We start from the raw sequence: 17,057 nt of genomic DNA on the forward strand, positions 1-17,057 counted from the left end.
GTACTTGCTCCATCTTTGAGCAAATGCTCCTAATTTTCAATTCTAGAAAAATTCTGGGAGTGAGCATATCGTGCCCCTACTTGTTTGGGGCCAGGTTTGCGGAGCAGCGTTCCTCAGAACAGAACCGAGTAACCTCAGAAACTAGCCTATGCTGAGAGCTCATGGTGTGCCAGAACTGGCATATTTGTGGGTGCTTGACATCCTCTGTCTAGTTTAATCCTCATGAAACTTGCCCAAGTATGTCTTATTAGTCTGGGTTTGCAATTGAAAAAATTAAGGGTCAAAAAAAGGTCATCTTCCCAAGGCCACACCTCTAACAGATATTGAGCCTTGTTTCAAATCCGCAGCTGGATGACTCTGTTCTTTCCACTATATTCCCAATGGTGTTGACTTTCTGCCGATATGTAGAAAGCAGTGCTTCATGCAAATTTATTTTACTTTTTTTTTTTTCCTTATGTTTTTGTTCTTATCCTTTCGGCTTAATTCCCAGGGGTGGGGAGCAAGGGTCAGCTTGATCACTGTAGTGTGGCTCTCGGTCTGCCCTTTTACTTTGACACTTTTCAGAATTTCACAGGAGTAAACTTTCAATGCCAAATGTTAGTGAGAACTGAAGTCAGCAAAGTCCCAGAGCGGTGGGGACTTTTAGGTCCACTGGGAGGCGTCAGACCAGCCCTGGGCATCTGTTCGTCCCTTAGACATCAGATGCCCATGTTTCCCGTGGTGACGCTGTGTCAGCTACACTCTGAAAGGTGGCCGTGGTTTTCCGTGTGGATTGTAGGCTGGGGGCTAAGGTGTTTATGGGGAAGGAAGGAAGTGTGTGTGACAGACATCCCCCACCTTTCCCCTCTGAGTGAGGGAAACATCATCAGTTCATCCTCTTGGTGAGGGAGACATGACATCGACTCCTAGAACCGAGACACCTAAGGGTCTTTGCTTGTTTTCAGGTTTTGTAAAGTGTGAAGTTCTGTTTCCTCTATTCTGAGGCTCCCTGGCGTCTCTCTCTAGAACTGTACAACATTAGGTGCTGATAAAACTTTGACCTGGAGTAAAAGCCTGCCATGGGTTGACCAGCCACGGTTTTCGCCAGAGCATGCATACACACATCAGTTTCCATTCAGCCCTTTTGCTCCTAAGGCACTGATATGACGAGTAATGCCTGGAGGAATTCTCGGTGCCTTCCCTAGAGGACGAGAGCACAGACTGTCAGCCTCAGAGAGAGTCCTGACAGCAATCAGCCTGAAATGTTGGCCGTGTGTGCGACGATACGCCCCGGCGAGTCCTGAGTCTCTGTCACGTCAGGGGCGCCATTCCCAAGGCGTCCAGGGGCGTCAGTTCTCATCTCCAGTCACGTTTTTAAAGCTCTCCAGAATTCAGAGTATTTTTGCTTTGTTCCCCAGAAGAGGTGACTAGTGTCATATTTTTTCTGAAAACAATAAGAGCAGTTCTGATATGGACACCTTCTAATGGGCTGTTTAAAACCTATTCTTAATTCGGGATGACTTAAAGCCAGGAAGACTTCATTTTAGTAGAATGGCCACTCAACTAATTATCATCTCATCCACTTTGGACCTTTCTCCATCATCTGTATTGTAAACCTCCGAGATTTTTTAAAAATCTTTTATTAAACTCTCTCAGCAGCAACATATTTCTATTAGCGGAATGGCAAAACTCATCTCTGAAGGGCCCATAAAAAGCAAACTATTGGTTTAGCCTGTCTCTTAAAATGCAAGTTAAGAAGATTTTAGTCTTTTCATCTGTCCTCTTTTCATAAGCAAATATCTACTCGTATATCTGAGGAACAATTCTGTGAAATACCCACAGCAGTAAAGATTGTTCTCCTTTGGATTTTTATGTCCCTAACATGGTTAAGTGCCACAAAATGGCATTCCTCTTTGGGTGCATGAATGGGTTAGGATTCAGAACATTACAAGGAGAAGAGTTTTGCAACACATTGTACATGATGGTTTACTGGGGGAAGGTCACAGGGCTGTATGTTCTGGTCAATTCACAACAATCTGTGGAAATTCCATAACAGGAGAGATACCAGAAGGAGCAGGACAAGCTGAAAGAAGAGTGGGAAAAGGCCCAAAAAGAAGTGGAAGAAGAAGAACGCAGATACTACGAGGAGGTAGGACGTTCCCTAGTGGGAAAGTAACCCTGAAGCCTCAGTGCCTCAAAATCGCTCAGAATTTTGTGTGTCCATTCTGCACGGCGTGTGGGGCTATCTTTGATTCTCTTTACTCACAGTGGAGCCCCACATCAGCCTGTTAAGAGAGTCCTGTAGGCTGTGAAAGACCACTGCTCGCCCAGATTTAGCTTGTGGTAAGGGTATGTTGAGTCACGGTCAAGGGAGGGGATAGAAGTATACCTCTTCTTTAGAGGTCAGATTTTTGATTTGTCTTACAAGACATGAAAGTATCAATTTGTTTATCTGTGTGGTTGTTAGGGAATTATTTGTGTGTTTGGCAGTAGGGAATTAATACTAATTTTGCAAGGATAATTTTGATATCAAAGCTAAGTGAATCCTTACTACTGCATTCACCATAATACTAAAGAGATTTGGAAGGGAGGAGAATTTGATTTTGTTTGTTTCATTTTTTTCGATGAACAAGCCAGACCATATTCAAGAATTTGAAGCTATATGTTATGTATATTATCCAAAGTTTATGGTTAATAATGTTGTGAATTTTATCTTCAACAATAATTTTTGTGGATAGTCCTCCCCCAATAGCGTTTCTAATTAGGCCTCTTGAATCATATGAACTAATTATCTTGCAAAGACTGTTTTTCTAAATTAAATGCTAATTTCTTCATCATTCCCCATAGAGAATGCTATCTGATTTTAAAAGACCTTTTTTTATGCACTGCTTGTTTGTACATAATTCTGATGTTTTCCCCTAAAGTCCTTTAATGACACTTTTCTCTTGACAAATAACTGTTTTCCTTTTTCTCCCTTTCATTAATTCCTGTCCTTCCCCTAGGAGCGGAAAATAATTGAGGACACTGTGGTTCCATTTACTATTTCTTCAAGTTCTGCAGACCAGCTCTCTACATCTTCCTCCGTGACAGAAGGCAGTGGGACAGTGGTGAGACCATAGATTTAAAGCAATTCATGAAATAAGTAAACCAAAATAAAAATATAAAACCACAAGGCCAAGTTTCCCACCAGTTTATACACAGGACTGCTATAGAATCATGTCAGCTACCACATGGCCATGGTACCCCATGGTACCATCACTGCCACGGCCAGACCCTAGAGTCGATCCTTAAGAAGCAGCGCACGCATTACTGAGTCCCGCTCTGCCCGCACAGGCTGGCAACCAAAGCCCCTGCACTGGTTGGCACGACCCTGGTTAGCGAAGCCGTGTGCTGGAATGTCTTTCTCACTGCCCATCATTCACTCACTCAGCAGACGTGTGTTTCTCTCTGCCAGACCATTCATCTCTTTACCCTGGATGGTAGCATCATGATGCCAGCAAAGCCAACAATATGCTCACACCAGCCTTCACAAAAGTTGCTTCTAAATAGCTCTTGAAATTCCACATGAGATATATATGTGTCTCCAAGGGCTGGAGAGAGTCCAGAAAGGCTGGTCTAACTCTATATCCCCTAAATAAGGTCATGGAGGTAATGGACAAATGTCATAGCAAGACCTGGCTTGTCCATAATCTACACTATGTTTTTGACGATATAAGTAACAGAATACATTCATTTTGCAATGAACATAATACCACTTGGGTATGTGTCATATTTGTTGAATCTGTAGTCAATTAAGGTGTACTGCAACACACTATATTTTTTTTAATTGTCCAATTTTAACTTAATACAGATTGTACAAAAGAAATTAACTACATTTGATATTGCCTGGTTACTCACCAAGCTCAGAATATTGCTTGTCTTTGCTGTTGTATACAAAGAGCATCACAAAAGCCAAATCTTTCATATCTCTTTCATATATTGCAATAATTATGAAACATTGTGTAGACTTTAAAGTAAGTTGTTTATAATCATAATCAGAGGAATTCTACACTGTCCAACAACTAACTTTTCAATATGCACCAGCCATTTACACATACCGAACTTTGAATTTTTTATTTAAACTTTTAAAACACTCTTAAAATTTAAAATTAAATTTTTTGTATAGTTTTAAAGGTTATACTCCATAATCTGCATTTAAAAATAACCCATGGGTACTTGAAGCCACTTGTTCCTAAATGAGCAGTCCTATGACCTTGTTTTATTTTGGAAGACAGGTTTTCTAACCAAATCCCTTTTGTGATAACTTTTGAGAGAGATCCAGATTACATGTTCATTTCAAATTATTGGAAATCAGTTACAATTCAGTTGATTTGAACAACCATTCTTTAAACTGTAGACAGTGTGATTGAAAACAGTTTCAAATATTCCATGGCCAGACATGAGTGTTGTCCAGTATGTTTAAAAATTATATTCAAGATTATCCTTGATTTCCCCATTAGACTAAGATGGACTTGGAAAACTGTTTCGAGGGAGAACAAGAGACAAGACAGAAGAGACCAGTCCAGGAGGATAACAGCGACTCCCTGCTGAAGACTAGGGGAGGTGATCCACTGGAGGAGAAGGGCAGGTATGGGCCGGTCCAGGCAGTTCATCCGTGTATGTGCGGCCGGGCTGTGCCCCTTCCCTCCATCACTAGGGCAAGCCATACTCAGCTTTGAAATTACCTTCCAATAATACATTATCCATATATCATTGCCTGAACACATTCTAACAGCTCTGAAGTCAGTGTCCTTATGCTATTGAATAAAAAATAGTCTAGTTTTTAAATAGGTAAAACCTTTTTTAAACAAGGAGAGACTGTGTAGATCACCCAGGAGGCTGGCTCTGCTACCAGCAAGTTCTTTATGATAGAAGTGTTTGCCCCGGGGCTCCAATATGTCAGATAGATAGTGACAAGTGTGCATGTATGTGTGTGCATAAACACTTGGGTACACGCTCATAGCATCCTTAGAGGGACCCAGAGAAACAACAGGTTATCTAAGTATTATTTTCAAATCCTGACCAATTTGAAAGGTTGATTGGGAGCTGAACTCTTCTGGTGGGACTTGCTCTGAGAATTCTTCTGGGCTCATCAGCTAGAAGACCCGCTGAATTGTAGGATGTTGGAGTTTGGGGCCCATGTCTAGAGCCTGCAAAGCCCTTTAAACAGCACATCTGTTTTCAGCTAAAATTATTTACAGAGCGTTTCCAGTTTTGAAATCCACAAGTCGAGGATGTCTGACGGATGCTGGTAAACATTTTACGTGAATTATTGCTATTTCTCCAGACAGTCCGTGTTGTCACCAGAAACTTTGAAAAGATCTCCTCCATCTCTCCTTTCTTTGCCTTTGTTGTTATTTTTTTTAGTCACTAAGTCGTGTCCAACTTGCTACTAAAAGACCAGTGAATTATCGTAGGCTGCCAAAGCCCCATATGGCCGAAATGCTTTCTACAATAAGCCCTCTCTTATGGAAATCTGGGGGAGTATAGTTAGCTCTGTCATGCCTCAAAATTATTAGAATGAAGAGTTTTGTGGACAAGGAGGTAGAGAGGATGTCAGAAATGATGATTTGTTAAATTGACAGATAATGAAAATGCAAAGCGTTTGACAGGATTCTAAATCCATTTTTTTTTTTTTTTTTTTAATTTTTATTATTATTATTATTTTTTTTTCCAGTGGGTTTTGTCATACATTGATATGAATCAGCCATGGATTTACATGTATTCCCAATCCCGATCCCCCCTCCCACCTCCCTCTCCACCCGATTCCTCTGGGTCTTCCCAGTACACCAGGCCGGAGCACTTGTCTCGTGCATCCCACCTGGGCTGGTGATCTGTTTCACCATAGATAGTATACATGCTGTTCTTTTGAAATATCCCACCCTCACATTCTCCCACAAAGTTCAAAAGTCTGTTCTGTATTTCTGTGTCTCTTTTTCTGTTCTGCATATAGGGTTATCGTTATCACCTTTCTAAATTCCATATACATGTGTCAGTATGCTGTAATGTTCTTTATCTTTCTGGCTTACTTCACTCTGTATAATGGGCTCCAGCTTCATCCATCTCATTAGGACTGGTTCGAATGAATTCTTTTTAATGGCTGAGTAATATTCCATGGTGTATATGTACCACAGCTTCCTTATCCATTCATCTGCTGATGGGCATCTAGGTTGCTTCCATGTCCTGAAGACAGCCCTCAGATTGGGAGAAAATAATAGCAAATGAAGAAACAGACAAAGGATTAATCTCAAAAATATACAAGCAACTCCTGCAGCTCAATTCCAGAAAAATAAATGACCCAATCAAAAAATGGGCCAAAGAACTAAACAGACATTTCTCCAAAGAAGACATACAGATGGCTAACAAACACATGAAAAGATGCTCAACATCACTCATTATTAGAGAAATGCAAATCAAAACCACAATGAGGTACCATTACACGCCAGTCAGGATGGCCGCTATCCAAAAGTCTACAAGCAATAAATGCTGGAGAGGGTGTGGAGAAAAGGGAACCCTCTTACACTGTTGGTGGGAATGCAAACTAGTACAGCCGCTATGGAAAACAGTGTGGAGATTTCTTAAAAAACTGGACATAGAACTGCCATATGACCCAGCAATCCCACTTCTGGGCATACACACTGAGGAAACCAGATCTGAAAGAGACACGTGCACCCCTAAATCCATTTTAAATCTAGTTTAAAATAATATTTAGTTGGCCCCATTCTTTTCATTTTGTAATTGGTACTTCCTTGTCCTGAGGGATAAGGTCAGTCATTTCAGTTACTTTTATCCCTGTTCTGAAATATATTTCTTTGTTTTAGCAGCCTAACTCAAGGGGTCTTGACTCATTCTGAGAACCCTGCATCAGAAGGCATCTCCCACCAGCTGGATACAGAAGCTGGGGCCCCACACTATGGGGTGAACCCACAGCGAGCTCAGGGTAAGGATGGAGAAGGCCAGCTCCCACGTTTCAGTGGGCTTCCCAGGGGGCACTAGTGATAAAGAACTTACCTACCAATGCAGGAGACTTAAGAAATGCGTGTTTGATCCCTGGGCGGGGAATAACCCTTGGAGAAGGGCATGGCAAGGCTCTCCAGTATTCTTGCCTGGAGAATCCCATGGACAGAGGAGCCTGGCGGGCTACAGTCCATGCGGTCACAAAGAGTCAAACAACTGAAGCGATTAGCAAGCACACATGCCTGTTTCTATTATTGTAAGACCCCTTCCCCACCCCATCGTCCAGACAGATGTGGCCTCTGCTGGCTGCTATGCTAATCGGCACAGTGAATAAACTCCCACCACTGTGCCCCAGGAAGTCCCTTGAGATCACTGTGAGACCTCAGCAGGCATTAGCATTAGAAAGGTGATTCCTAAGCACGAAGGTAGCAGCTTTACCCGAGCACTAACTGTATGTTCTTTCTTTGGCCTCAGATCCATCCCAGAATCAGCAGGTATCAAACCCACCGATGCACATTTTAGAAGATGTGAAGCCAAAAACCCTTCCATTGGACAAAAGCATTAACCATCAGATTGAGTCTCCAAGTGAAAGGCGGAAGTGAGTAACCAAATAAGATGGTTGTGGAATTTTTCTTTTTCTTAATTTTATTTTTTTATTGAAGTTTAAATTACAGTGTCATGTTAGTTTCAAGTGTACAGTGAAGGGATTTAATCATATGGAATTTCTTGTCTTTTAAACTAAGAAGGGGGAAAATGAAAAAGTGAGAGTTGGCAGGTGGTTTGCAGCATTTTTGTGCTTTCTCTCCATTCACTGTCATTGTCAAGGTAACAAATACTTATGAAGTTTGGGATGATCTTCCTGGCAAGTAAGTATTTACTCTTAATTTAGCAACTTAAAAGAGACAAAGTAACGTTTTTCACTGGCAAATCTAAACCTTGGAAAGAATTTTCTGGCATGTTGTATTACCGATTTATTTAAGCAAGTTTAATGGTCTCAGAGCCTATGGACAAATGTTCTTTTGAGGAAAAAAAATGTTTTCCTCTCCTTACCATTCTCTTTCCTTAAATAACTACCCCCAGGCTTTAGTCTAATTTTGTAACAATTACATTTTTTACAATAAAAATAGTTCCCATCATTTTTGAAGCATGGCAATGTAACAGGCACTGTGTTGAAGGGTTTGCAGATATCTGTCACCTCTTCTTTTCATGTATTAACTCACTGAACTCACCCAATTACATGATTGAGTTATTGTTCCCATTTTACAGATAAGGAAACTGAGGCTCAGGGAAATTAGATAACTTACCCAAAGTACTTGTCCGAATGAGTAGAGGTAAAGGGATTCAATGTGAACCCACAATTTCATTATGTCATATTTGACCTATCGTTTCCTTGTAATCAGTTTTAAAAAGATAATATACATTATACTTTAACCAGTCATACTACCAGGAGCCAGACCACCTGGATTCAAAATTTTGACTCTGTCACTTGCCTGCATAAAACTTTGAGCAAGACACCTAATCTTTCTCTGCCCCAGTTTCCTCGTGTATAAAATGGGCATAGGAGAAGCGCCTACCTCCTAGGGTTCTGTGCCTGGAAGATGGTAAGCACTACACATTGTCGGCAATGATGTTGAAAACGATAGTGATGATGATTCTGATGATGATAATCTGTCTTATAAGTTCACCTTCTTATCTGATTTTTCTGGTTAACACTTTTTTCTCAACACAGTTTTAAACCATTTCCCCCTTTACTCTTATGTCTATCTAATTTCATTCCTCTGTGTCTAGATAACATATGCAGCATTAACAGAAGGTAAAATCATGTAGATGGAGTCATTATTGTTATTGATTATTGTGATTTTTCAACCTTTTTTCAAGGCCATGGTTCTTATACTTTAGGATATTCCATGAAAAACTGATATTTAGAAGAAGACAAGCTCTGTCTAGGGAGGGAGGCTTGGGGTTGGGGGAGGTCAGGGGCTCAGGAAGTTATTCTGAAAGCAGTTACAGGACAGATGGCCTCACGCCCTGTTGATGTCTTTGGTGGCATTTCTCTTTCCCTCGTTCTTTTCTGTGTCCTATTCCTTTCTTTACAAGTGAAATTAACTTTTAAAAGCGAAAGCCCAGAACTGACAGCTTGATCACAGGCAGGGCTCACGTGTAACCAGCCGCACCTGTGAAACCATTGAGGGAGCTTCTGGCTGGGAACCATTCTGCCTTGGATATGCCCATGACATAGTGGTTATTGGTTGTTTTGAACATCACCCCTGATCATTTGGACCTGTGATGAGTTTCTGAATAAGGGTGGAAGCCACCTCACTGAAAAATATTTCCTTTAAGCACTGCTCTTTATTTCTGGGATCTCTTGAAGAGCTTTTCCCTATAGCCTCACTTACCTCTCCCTTCCATCCCATTCATAGTTTTTATATCTAACTCAGCGTGCAACTTTAACTAGCAGAGAACCTGGCAAAAATAAAGAGTAGAAAATTGTTTTGTCTTTTCTGTTTAACAGTGCCAGCCTGGTTTTGATATGATACCAGTTCAGCCAGTGTCTGAACAAGCCTGCTAGATGGAATTATTTTTTTGCTCTTTATTAAAAAATTACCACCAGGATGTGCAATGGTCTTTTACGTGGTTGTCAAGGAAGAGGGCTTTTTTTTTTTTTTCCTTCTAAAAGGTCTTTTCTTGTGGGACTGGGCTCCTGTTTACTTATGATGTTTGGCTCCTTTCCCGTGTTACAGGAAAAGCCCTCGAGAGAACTTCCAGGCTGGGCGCTGGTCCCCCTGCTCCCCCACCCCTCCTGGCCAGTCACCAAACAGGTACAAGAGGTCAGCAAGCCTTTCTGAGGCTGCTCTGTTTTGGCTGGAGCCTGCTGCGCATCATCACCACCGAACGCGTGCCTGCCAGGGGCCCGTGTGGATTTGTCCCCCCGCGTCTCTTCCTACACACACGCAGAGGCGGGACAAAGGAACACACGCCATCCGCCTGAGGAGTTTATCAGCCCTCTGCCGAGAGCCAAGCGTGTGGCGCTGGCACAACTGTGGCCATCGGCTTTAATGACATTGTGTGGAACCCGCAGTCTAATAAGAAAACCCACCAGGCAACTGCCAGGCTCCTAAGCCGGCGCCTTTCCCCCCAGGGAGGCTCGGTCCTTCTAGGCGGGATCCGCTGAGGGCTCTTAGAGCGGTCCAGGCAGGCGCTGAGAAACGAAACTTCATCTTCCCTCTTTCTCTCCTCCAGCTCTCCAGTGAATGCTTCTGGACATTAATTGGGCCCCATGATATTCTTAAAAGCTGCCTGAGCTCCCCTTCCCTGGAGAAACAAATCACTAAGTACTGCAGGGTTTTCTTTGATTCAGAAATTTCATTTAACTGCGGGAGAAGAGGGAAATCCTAATACATAGAGTTCTGTGAAGGGGAACTCTTCCTTTTTTTCCTCTTGTCTTCCTTCCTGTGTCTTCTCTCCCTGTGTAAAGGTTAGCTTCCAAATGACACTGCATGTTTTAAAGTTTCTTACGTAATTCCAAGAGTTTTCCTCACAGTCGGCATCATTGCAATCTGACCTTCATTGTGGGAAAGCTGGCTTAGGGCACAGCCGTCCTGTCTAAGCCAATGCACTGGAAACCCAATGTGAGTTCTTCACACCAGATCACAGAACTTGGTGTCAGGGCAGAGCTTTGATCCTATATCTGCCTGGTACCTGTTAGACTGGATCCCGATTTCCTCTTTACTTTCAAACAACAACAACAAAATTTTAATAAATAAAAAGGAATGCCCTAGTGGGCCAGTGAACCAATTACAGAAAAACTTAACGCAACTAAAACCTTAGTAAAACTAAACTTGATTGTCTTTGAGGATTTAAGAAAACATATGATCAATACACTGAATCATTTCAAGGCATTTGATCACTGTGCTTGAACAGACTACAGCACAAACTTTTTATAACAAATAATTCAATTAGCCTCCAACTAATAAAAATAAATGGGAAAAAAAACAAATAATTCATGCATACAGAGTTCCACAGAGTGCCACAACAGAGGCTTACTGTATTTAATCTATCAATTATCACCATCTTATAGCTAATGCTTAATTCCTGCTCATTATCATTCCAGTATTCGTCATTTCATTCATGATATCAGTGTTTTAAAAAACCATTTTTTTTTTGCATGAGGCTCCAGATTCTAAGCAGCGCATCTTACTATGCCGTGTATTTTGCACCCTAGGTCTGTGAGTGGGAAGAAGCTGTGCTCTTCGTGCGGGCTTCCCTTGGGCAAAGGCGCTGCTATGATCATTGAGACCCTCAGCCTGTATTTTCACATCCAGTGCTTTAAGGTACGTATTCGTCACGCCCCTCCTGAGTCCAGGCTCATCCTGTGTTTTGGCCTCGTTCTATGCTTAGTAAGCGCCTCCTGGAAGTCCTAACAGCCTTTGTGTGTGAGGCCCCCCAGCGCTAGGTTGTACAGAAATGCGCATGGAGTCCATCTTTGAGGATAAAATTCTTCTATCACGCATCCCTCTGGGATGTCGGGTTAGAGGATATGTGCCATTGTATATGTGTACGTATATGTGTCTTTGTAAAACTGTTTTTTTTGTTGCTGAAGAGTGTATGCTCTAGCAGGAAGCTAAGCAAGCCACCCAGGAGGACAGTGATACTTCTGAATCTTTAAAGGCAGGGCAGATTTATTTGGAATGTAACATCTTTGCTTCTTCTTAGACTCTTGTGACCCAGCTCAGAGGTTTTTGGTCTTTGACCTTGATGGGAGATTTCCCTCAATTAAGTGGTTGCAGCTAGTTGCTAAATTGTAGATCTCCACATGAGTGTGTCTGCAATCACAGATGGAGCATTACTCCCTCTAAGAGCTGCCCCGCTCAGCACACTGAGTCAAGTTGCCTTTGTTACAGGTCCTTATAGAAACATTCATGCTCCTTATTGCTCACGATCGGACTGTTTAATTATCATCTCTTCTCATAAACTACAAGCTCCTTAAGGGCAGGTACCGTGTCTGTCTAGCTCATCATTATTTCCTCTGTATACCTAGAGGAGATGGTATCAGTAAATATTTCTAGAGGATTGAATTAATGAATAACTGAAAATGAGGAGGCTTAAATCTAGTCCAGATCTCCTGCCAATTAGCAGGTGAGCTAACCACTTAATGCTTGCCTGATTTATTTTTAAAAAATTTACAAATCAAAAAACAACAACAACAACAAAAAATTTACAAATCAGACTATATCGGCATCTCCTTTCATCACCCATGGGCATGTTTCAAATAATATATAATTTTCGAAGCTACACCCTCTAGCTCTGGAAAAGAATAATTTATTTTCCTTCATCATGCTGACATGTTTTCTTCTGTCCTCAGGTTTTGTCCTGTTTCTTGTTGGTTACCCCCTCGGCTATAAAGTAAACTTGCACAGGTTTAAAATAACTCTCACTTTACCTGTACACTAAGAGAAAGTGGATGAAGCCGTTCTGAAATTATTAGCTTAATTATGTCAGTAATCACTGGAAAGCAAAACTTATCATGAACAAAACACAATATGGATACTTAGACTCAATTTATCAATATTATTGTTGTAAAATTAACATAAATAATGTATATCCTAAATTACCTTGGAGGATTGTGAGGCTCATCGTATGTACTTTTAAGAACTTCATGGTCATATCAAGATAATATGTTCTAACACCACAGTTTATTCTCGGAAACTTAACCAGAACTCGAAATAATCAAGGTGACAAAGAGTTTTTGCAGATTCTCAGTGGACAGGGGACTTGTCTTCTTAGCTGTAAAGGCCTTTGTTTTCTCTAAGCGTTCACTTCCAGGAGCTGACTTGAAGCTTTAAGGTGTGTCACCATTTGGGTTTACCCCTACCCTTGTGTGTAGGTGTAGCTCGTAATATGATTTGAATGGAGCCCTCCCTGTGCCCCGGGTGACCTTAGAGTCTGGGGCCCTTTGTTCGCTCCTGGGCTCGGTCACAATCTGCCTGCAAGTGGCTGGCATGAAGCACGCCCCGCTGCCGCCGTCTCTGGTTCAGCCAGTATCGTGCACCCCACGGTCTGCTGCACTCAGGCTGACCTGGTATCACTGCCTCTAACATGGGAACTTAAGATGGGGGTGCTGTTCCGCAGTAATTATAGTCAGGTGTTAATAGAGCTTCCCAACAACTCTGAAAAGCCTCATTCAGGGACAGGCTTCGATATATAATTTGTTGGCCATATGTTTACTTAAAACCACTAAGATTTAATCTGTTTAAAACAGTCTTCCATCTTGAGAATCAGCATGCATCGGCTTTGGGATTCAACCTGATAACCACTCACCAATTTCACAACCTTGGACAAGTCACCTCTTGTTCTGAACTTTCTGAACCATTGTCCTTCTCCGTAAAATGTTAGGACTTGGGATAAAATGCTAAAAGTATATTGTTTCTGGAAGTCAGCTTGCGGAGCAGCCTCTCATACATAGTAGATACTCAACAAATGTGGAGGTTAGAGAAGTGATCACTGTGCTCCTCTTGTGAACAGTAACCAAGCATTGTAAGGAAACAGCTCCTTATGTGCCTTATAACTTCTGTTGTTTCTCCCCTGTAGTGTGGAATCTGTAAAGGACAGCTTGGAGACGCAGTGAGTGGGACGGATGTTAGGATCCGAAATGGTCTTCTAAACTGTAATGACTGCTACATGCGATCCAGAAGTAAGTCTTGGGGGGAAGTGCCTTGAGATGTACGGGTGCAAGCACATGCCTTTCCTGGACCAGTTTAGGAATTCAACTATGTCTATCAGTTGATGCTCCTACACTAAAAGAAAGATTTATTAGCAATGGTAAAGAATCTGCCTGCAAGGAGGGAGACCTGGGTTCAATCCCTGGGTTGGAAAGATCCCCTGGAGGAGGGCATGGCAACCCACTCCAGTATTCTTGCCTGGAGAATCCCCATGGACAGGGGAGCCTGGTGGGCTACAGTCCACGGGGTCACAAAGAGCTGGAGGTGACTGAGTGACTCAGCCCAGCGCAGGTAAAAGAAACACTAGTGAAGTGACCCCTTATTTACAGTTTCTTTCTCACTTGAACGACTGCTGCAATGTGGCCAAATTCCTTTTAACTAGAAAAGCATTAATACACTAGCAGGTGAAAATGTAGACCGAGTTTGAGACATTGGCTGAGCTCACCATGGAGATTCCAGTGAGATACAGGGACGATGTCAGGCCTGTAAAACCCTATTCATTTGTTGAGGGGTCTCTTTAGGAGACCAGCAGCATGCGGAGGGTATCTCACAGGTGAAGAGTCGCTCTGCACTGTTCATCAAATCAGGCACCCGCTCCTCAATGCCTGCATTCTGGGGTTTCATGGCATAATGCGAGCTTGTTCCCAACGAAATTGAAAATTCTTTGAGAGACAAAACGGTGTGTTTTATTCTCTGTGAATCCCCACTCTCCTCCAAAACGCCGTAGTACATACTATTCAGCGCGGAACCAGAGTGTGCTACCTCGAAGCTTCCTTGAGCCGCCTGCTCTCCCATCTTATCCCTAGGCCTCCTGACGTGGACAGGTCATGTATTAATAAACTTGGGGGGCCACGAGGGGGTGCTGTTGCCCAGCTGCTGTTTAGAAAATATGAAACTAGCTGGTGGCTAGCCTCTGAATCTGTCCTCAGTCTCCGTCATAAATATAGTCCTTATGGTGCGTAGGGCTTCTCTGCTGACTCAGTTGGTGAAGACTCTGCCTGCAATGCAGGAGACCGGGGTTCAGTCCCTGGGTCAGGAAGATCCCCTGGAGAAGGAAGTGGCAACCCACTCCAGTATTCTTAGCTGGAAAATCCCATGGACAGAGGAGCCTGGCAGGCTCCAGTCCGTGGGGCCGCAAAGAGTCGGAAATGACTGAGCACACAACACTCAAAAGCATATGTATGTGTATAATATATAATTATATTTTATTTAAACTATATTTGTATTTGTTTGCTTTGTTTTTGTACATTAAAAAGGAAAACTAAACCCTTTTGTCCCAGGATTCAAAGTAATATTTTTTCTATTATTGACACAAATTGGAGTTTTCCTGCAACCTCAGTGACCTGTTGCGTGTGAGCCAGGGGACCAGAAGAGGGCACTGTTAGGCTGAAGGATGGTTCAGCCAGATTTGAATGTGCTGTAAATCTGAATTTCTTTCGTCCTTTAAAGGGATTGAAGGATACCAGCAGAGAACAAACCCAAACCCACCTCTGGATAACAGTGACCTGTTTTCATCCAGATTTTTATTTTAATTGAGAAGCTGGGTGTTTGTCATTTCTTTCGGAAATTAGCCTTTAGGATCTAGGCCAGCAATTTTTCTCTTGTGGATACAAATATAAAGGATGTTAAGTGCTTTTGAGTCCAAATCTAAAGACAAGAACCATGGGGTTCCTGCCACAGTCCTGTAAGATGAAAAATAGGCAGTTGGAAGTAGATTAAAGGTACTATTTTTTCTTTAATATTTTTGATGCACTATTTCACTAGATGATTTTTAGAATACAAATGTACTAAGACCAAACCAAAAGGTTCATTATCTCTTTGCCTAGAGAACCAGTATCTATATTCAAAAGAAGAAATAAATAGAAGGTATAAATGATAAAAGTTTAGAAAAAAAATGGATTGTTTAGAAAGATAAAAAATGAAAAATGAAAAAAATCTTCAGTCAACCACATAATCACTTTCTAGTAATTTATTGGGGACGGGGGGCAGAATGTATGTTTGTATATATACATGTGTGTGCGCACACACACAGATGCACACGTGTGTGACACACCTCCCTGTGTTGGCTTTTATTTCACAAAGGTAAGGGCACAGCCACAGTGGCGCTTACTTTTTGTTGCTGCTGTTTTTAACTTAATGATGAAAGTGAAAGTGATAGTCGCTCACTCGTGTCTGACTTTGCAACTCCATGGACGGCAGCCCAGCAGGCTCCTCTGTCCATGGGATTCTCCAGGCAAGAATACTGGAGAGGGTTGCCATGCCCTCCTCCAGGGCATCTTCCCAAGCCAGGGACTGAACCCAGGCCTCCCACATTGCAGGCAGATTCTTTACCCTCTGAACCACCAGGGAAGACAACTTAGTTATATATCTTGGCAATTTTTTCATATAGCATGTTCTTTCCCCTCATTCTTTTTAAGGCTCTTTTATAGCTGTGTGCAGTCCTACTGTATGGACTTATCATAACTTAAAACTAACGCACTATGAAGGAGTGCTCCTGTTAATTCCAGTTTTTTTAATACTATTTTTTTTTAATGCTCCAGTGAACAGCCTTTTATGTATGTCTTGATGAACCTTTGAAAGCACTTCCACAGGGTAGATTCTGAGCAGTGGAAAGTGAAGTCGCTCAGTCGTGTCCGACTCTTTGAGACCCCATGGATTGTATGTAGCCTGCCAGGCTCCTCAGTCCATGGAATTTTCCAGGCAAGAGTACTGGAGTGTGTTGCCATTTCCTTCTCCAGGGGATCTTCCCGACCCAGGGATCAAACCCAGGTCTCTCACATTGCAGGCAGACGGTTTACTGTCTGAGCCACAAGGGAAGTGGAACTGCTGAGTTAAAAGGCACATGCTGTTTAAATCTTCAAGCAATTTGCCTAATTATATTCCCCGAAAGAGCACACTCTCTCCAATGTATATGAGAGCCTGTTTCTTTCCCTATGCCTTTGTCAGCTCTGGATATCATCAAACTTTTAAAATTTCCAGTCTGCTAGGCCGGGGGGATACAACCTCTTTGCTTGGATCTGTAGTCTTTAACTAACTATAAGTGAGTTTAAGCATCTTTTCATTTGTTTGTTCACCATTTATACTTCTTTTTCTATTAAAACCTTTTATGTTTCTTTATCATTTTCCCGTTATTCTATTATCAGTTGCTTTTTATGAGTTTTTTGTAAATTAAGGAAATTTTCCCTTTATTTTATATTTGCTACTTTGGGCAGTTATCATTGGTCTTTCCACTTTGTGATTTTTTTTTTCATGGAATAAATTTTCAGTTTAGGTATCATAGTTACCTAAACTTAAGTTAGTTAAACATAGCGCTCGTTTTTCCTTTTTGGATTCTGGGTTTTGTGTTCTACTTGGAAAAGCCCT

The 17,057-nt window shown here is 41.9% G+C and overlaps 1 protein-coding gene across 1 annotated transcript in view; it reads left to right on the plus strand.

Moving 5' to 3' along the window:
- Positions 1-17,057, plus strand: part of LIMCH1 (LIM and calponin homology domains 1) — a 360,985-nt gene that overhangs the window by 339,157 nt on the left and 4,771 nt on the right. Inside the window, 8 exon segments of the mRNA XM_061164658.1 lie at positions 2,036-2,128; positions 2,982-3,086; positions 4,479-4,606; positions 6,843-6,958; positions 7,450-7,573; positions 9,717-9,794; positions 11,198-11,306; positions 13,564-13,666. Of these exon segments, the coding sequence (XP_061020641.1) occupies positions 2,036-2,128; positions 2,982-3,086; positions 4,479-4,606; positions 6,843-6,958; positions 7,450-7,573; positions 9,717-9,794; positions 11,198-11,306; positions 13,564-13,666 (856 nt within the window).

The sequence above is a fragment of the Dama dama genome, chromosome 17 (assembly GCF_033118175.1).
Source record: "Dama dama isolate Ldn47 chromosome 17, ASM3311817v1, whole genome shotgun sequence".
NCBI classification, from domain to species: domain Eukaryota; kingdom Metazoa; phylum Chordata; class Mammalia; order Artiodactyla; family Cervidae; genus Dama; species Dama dama.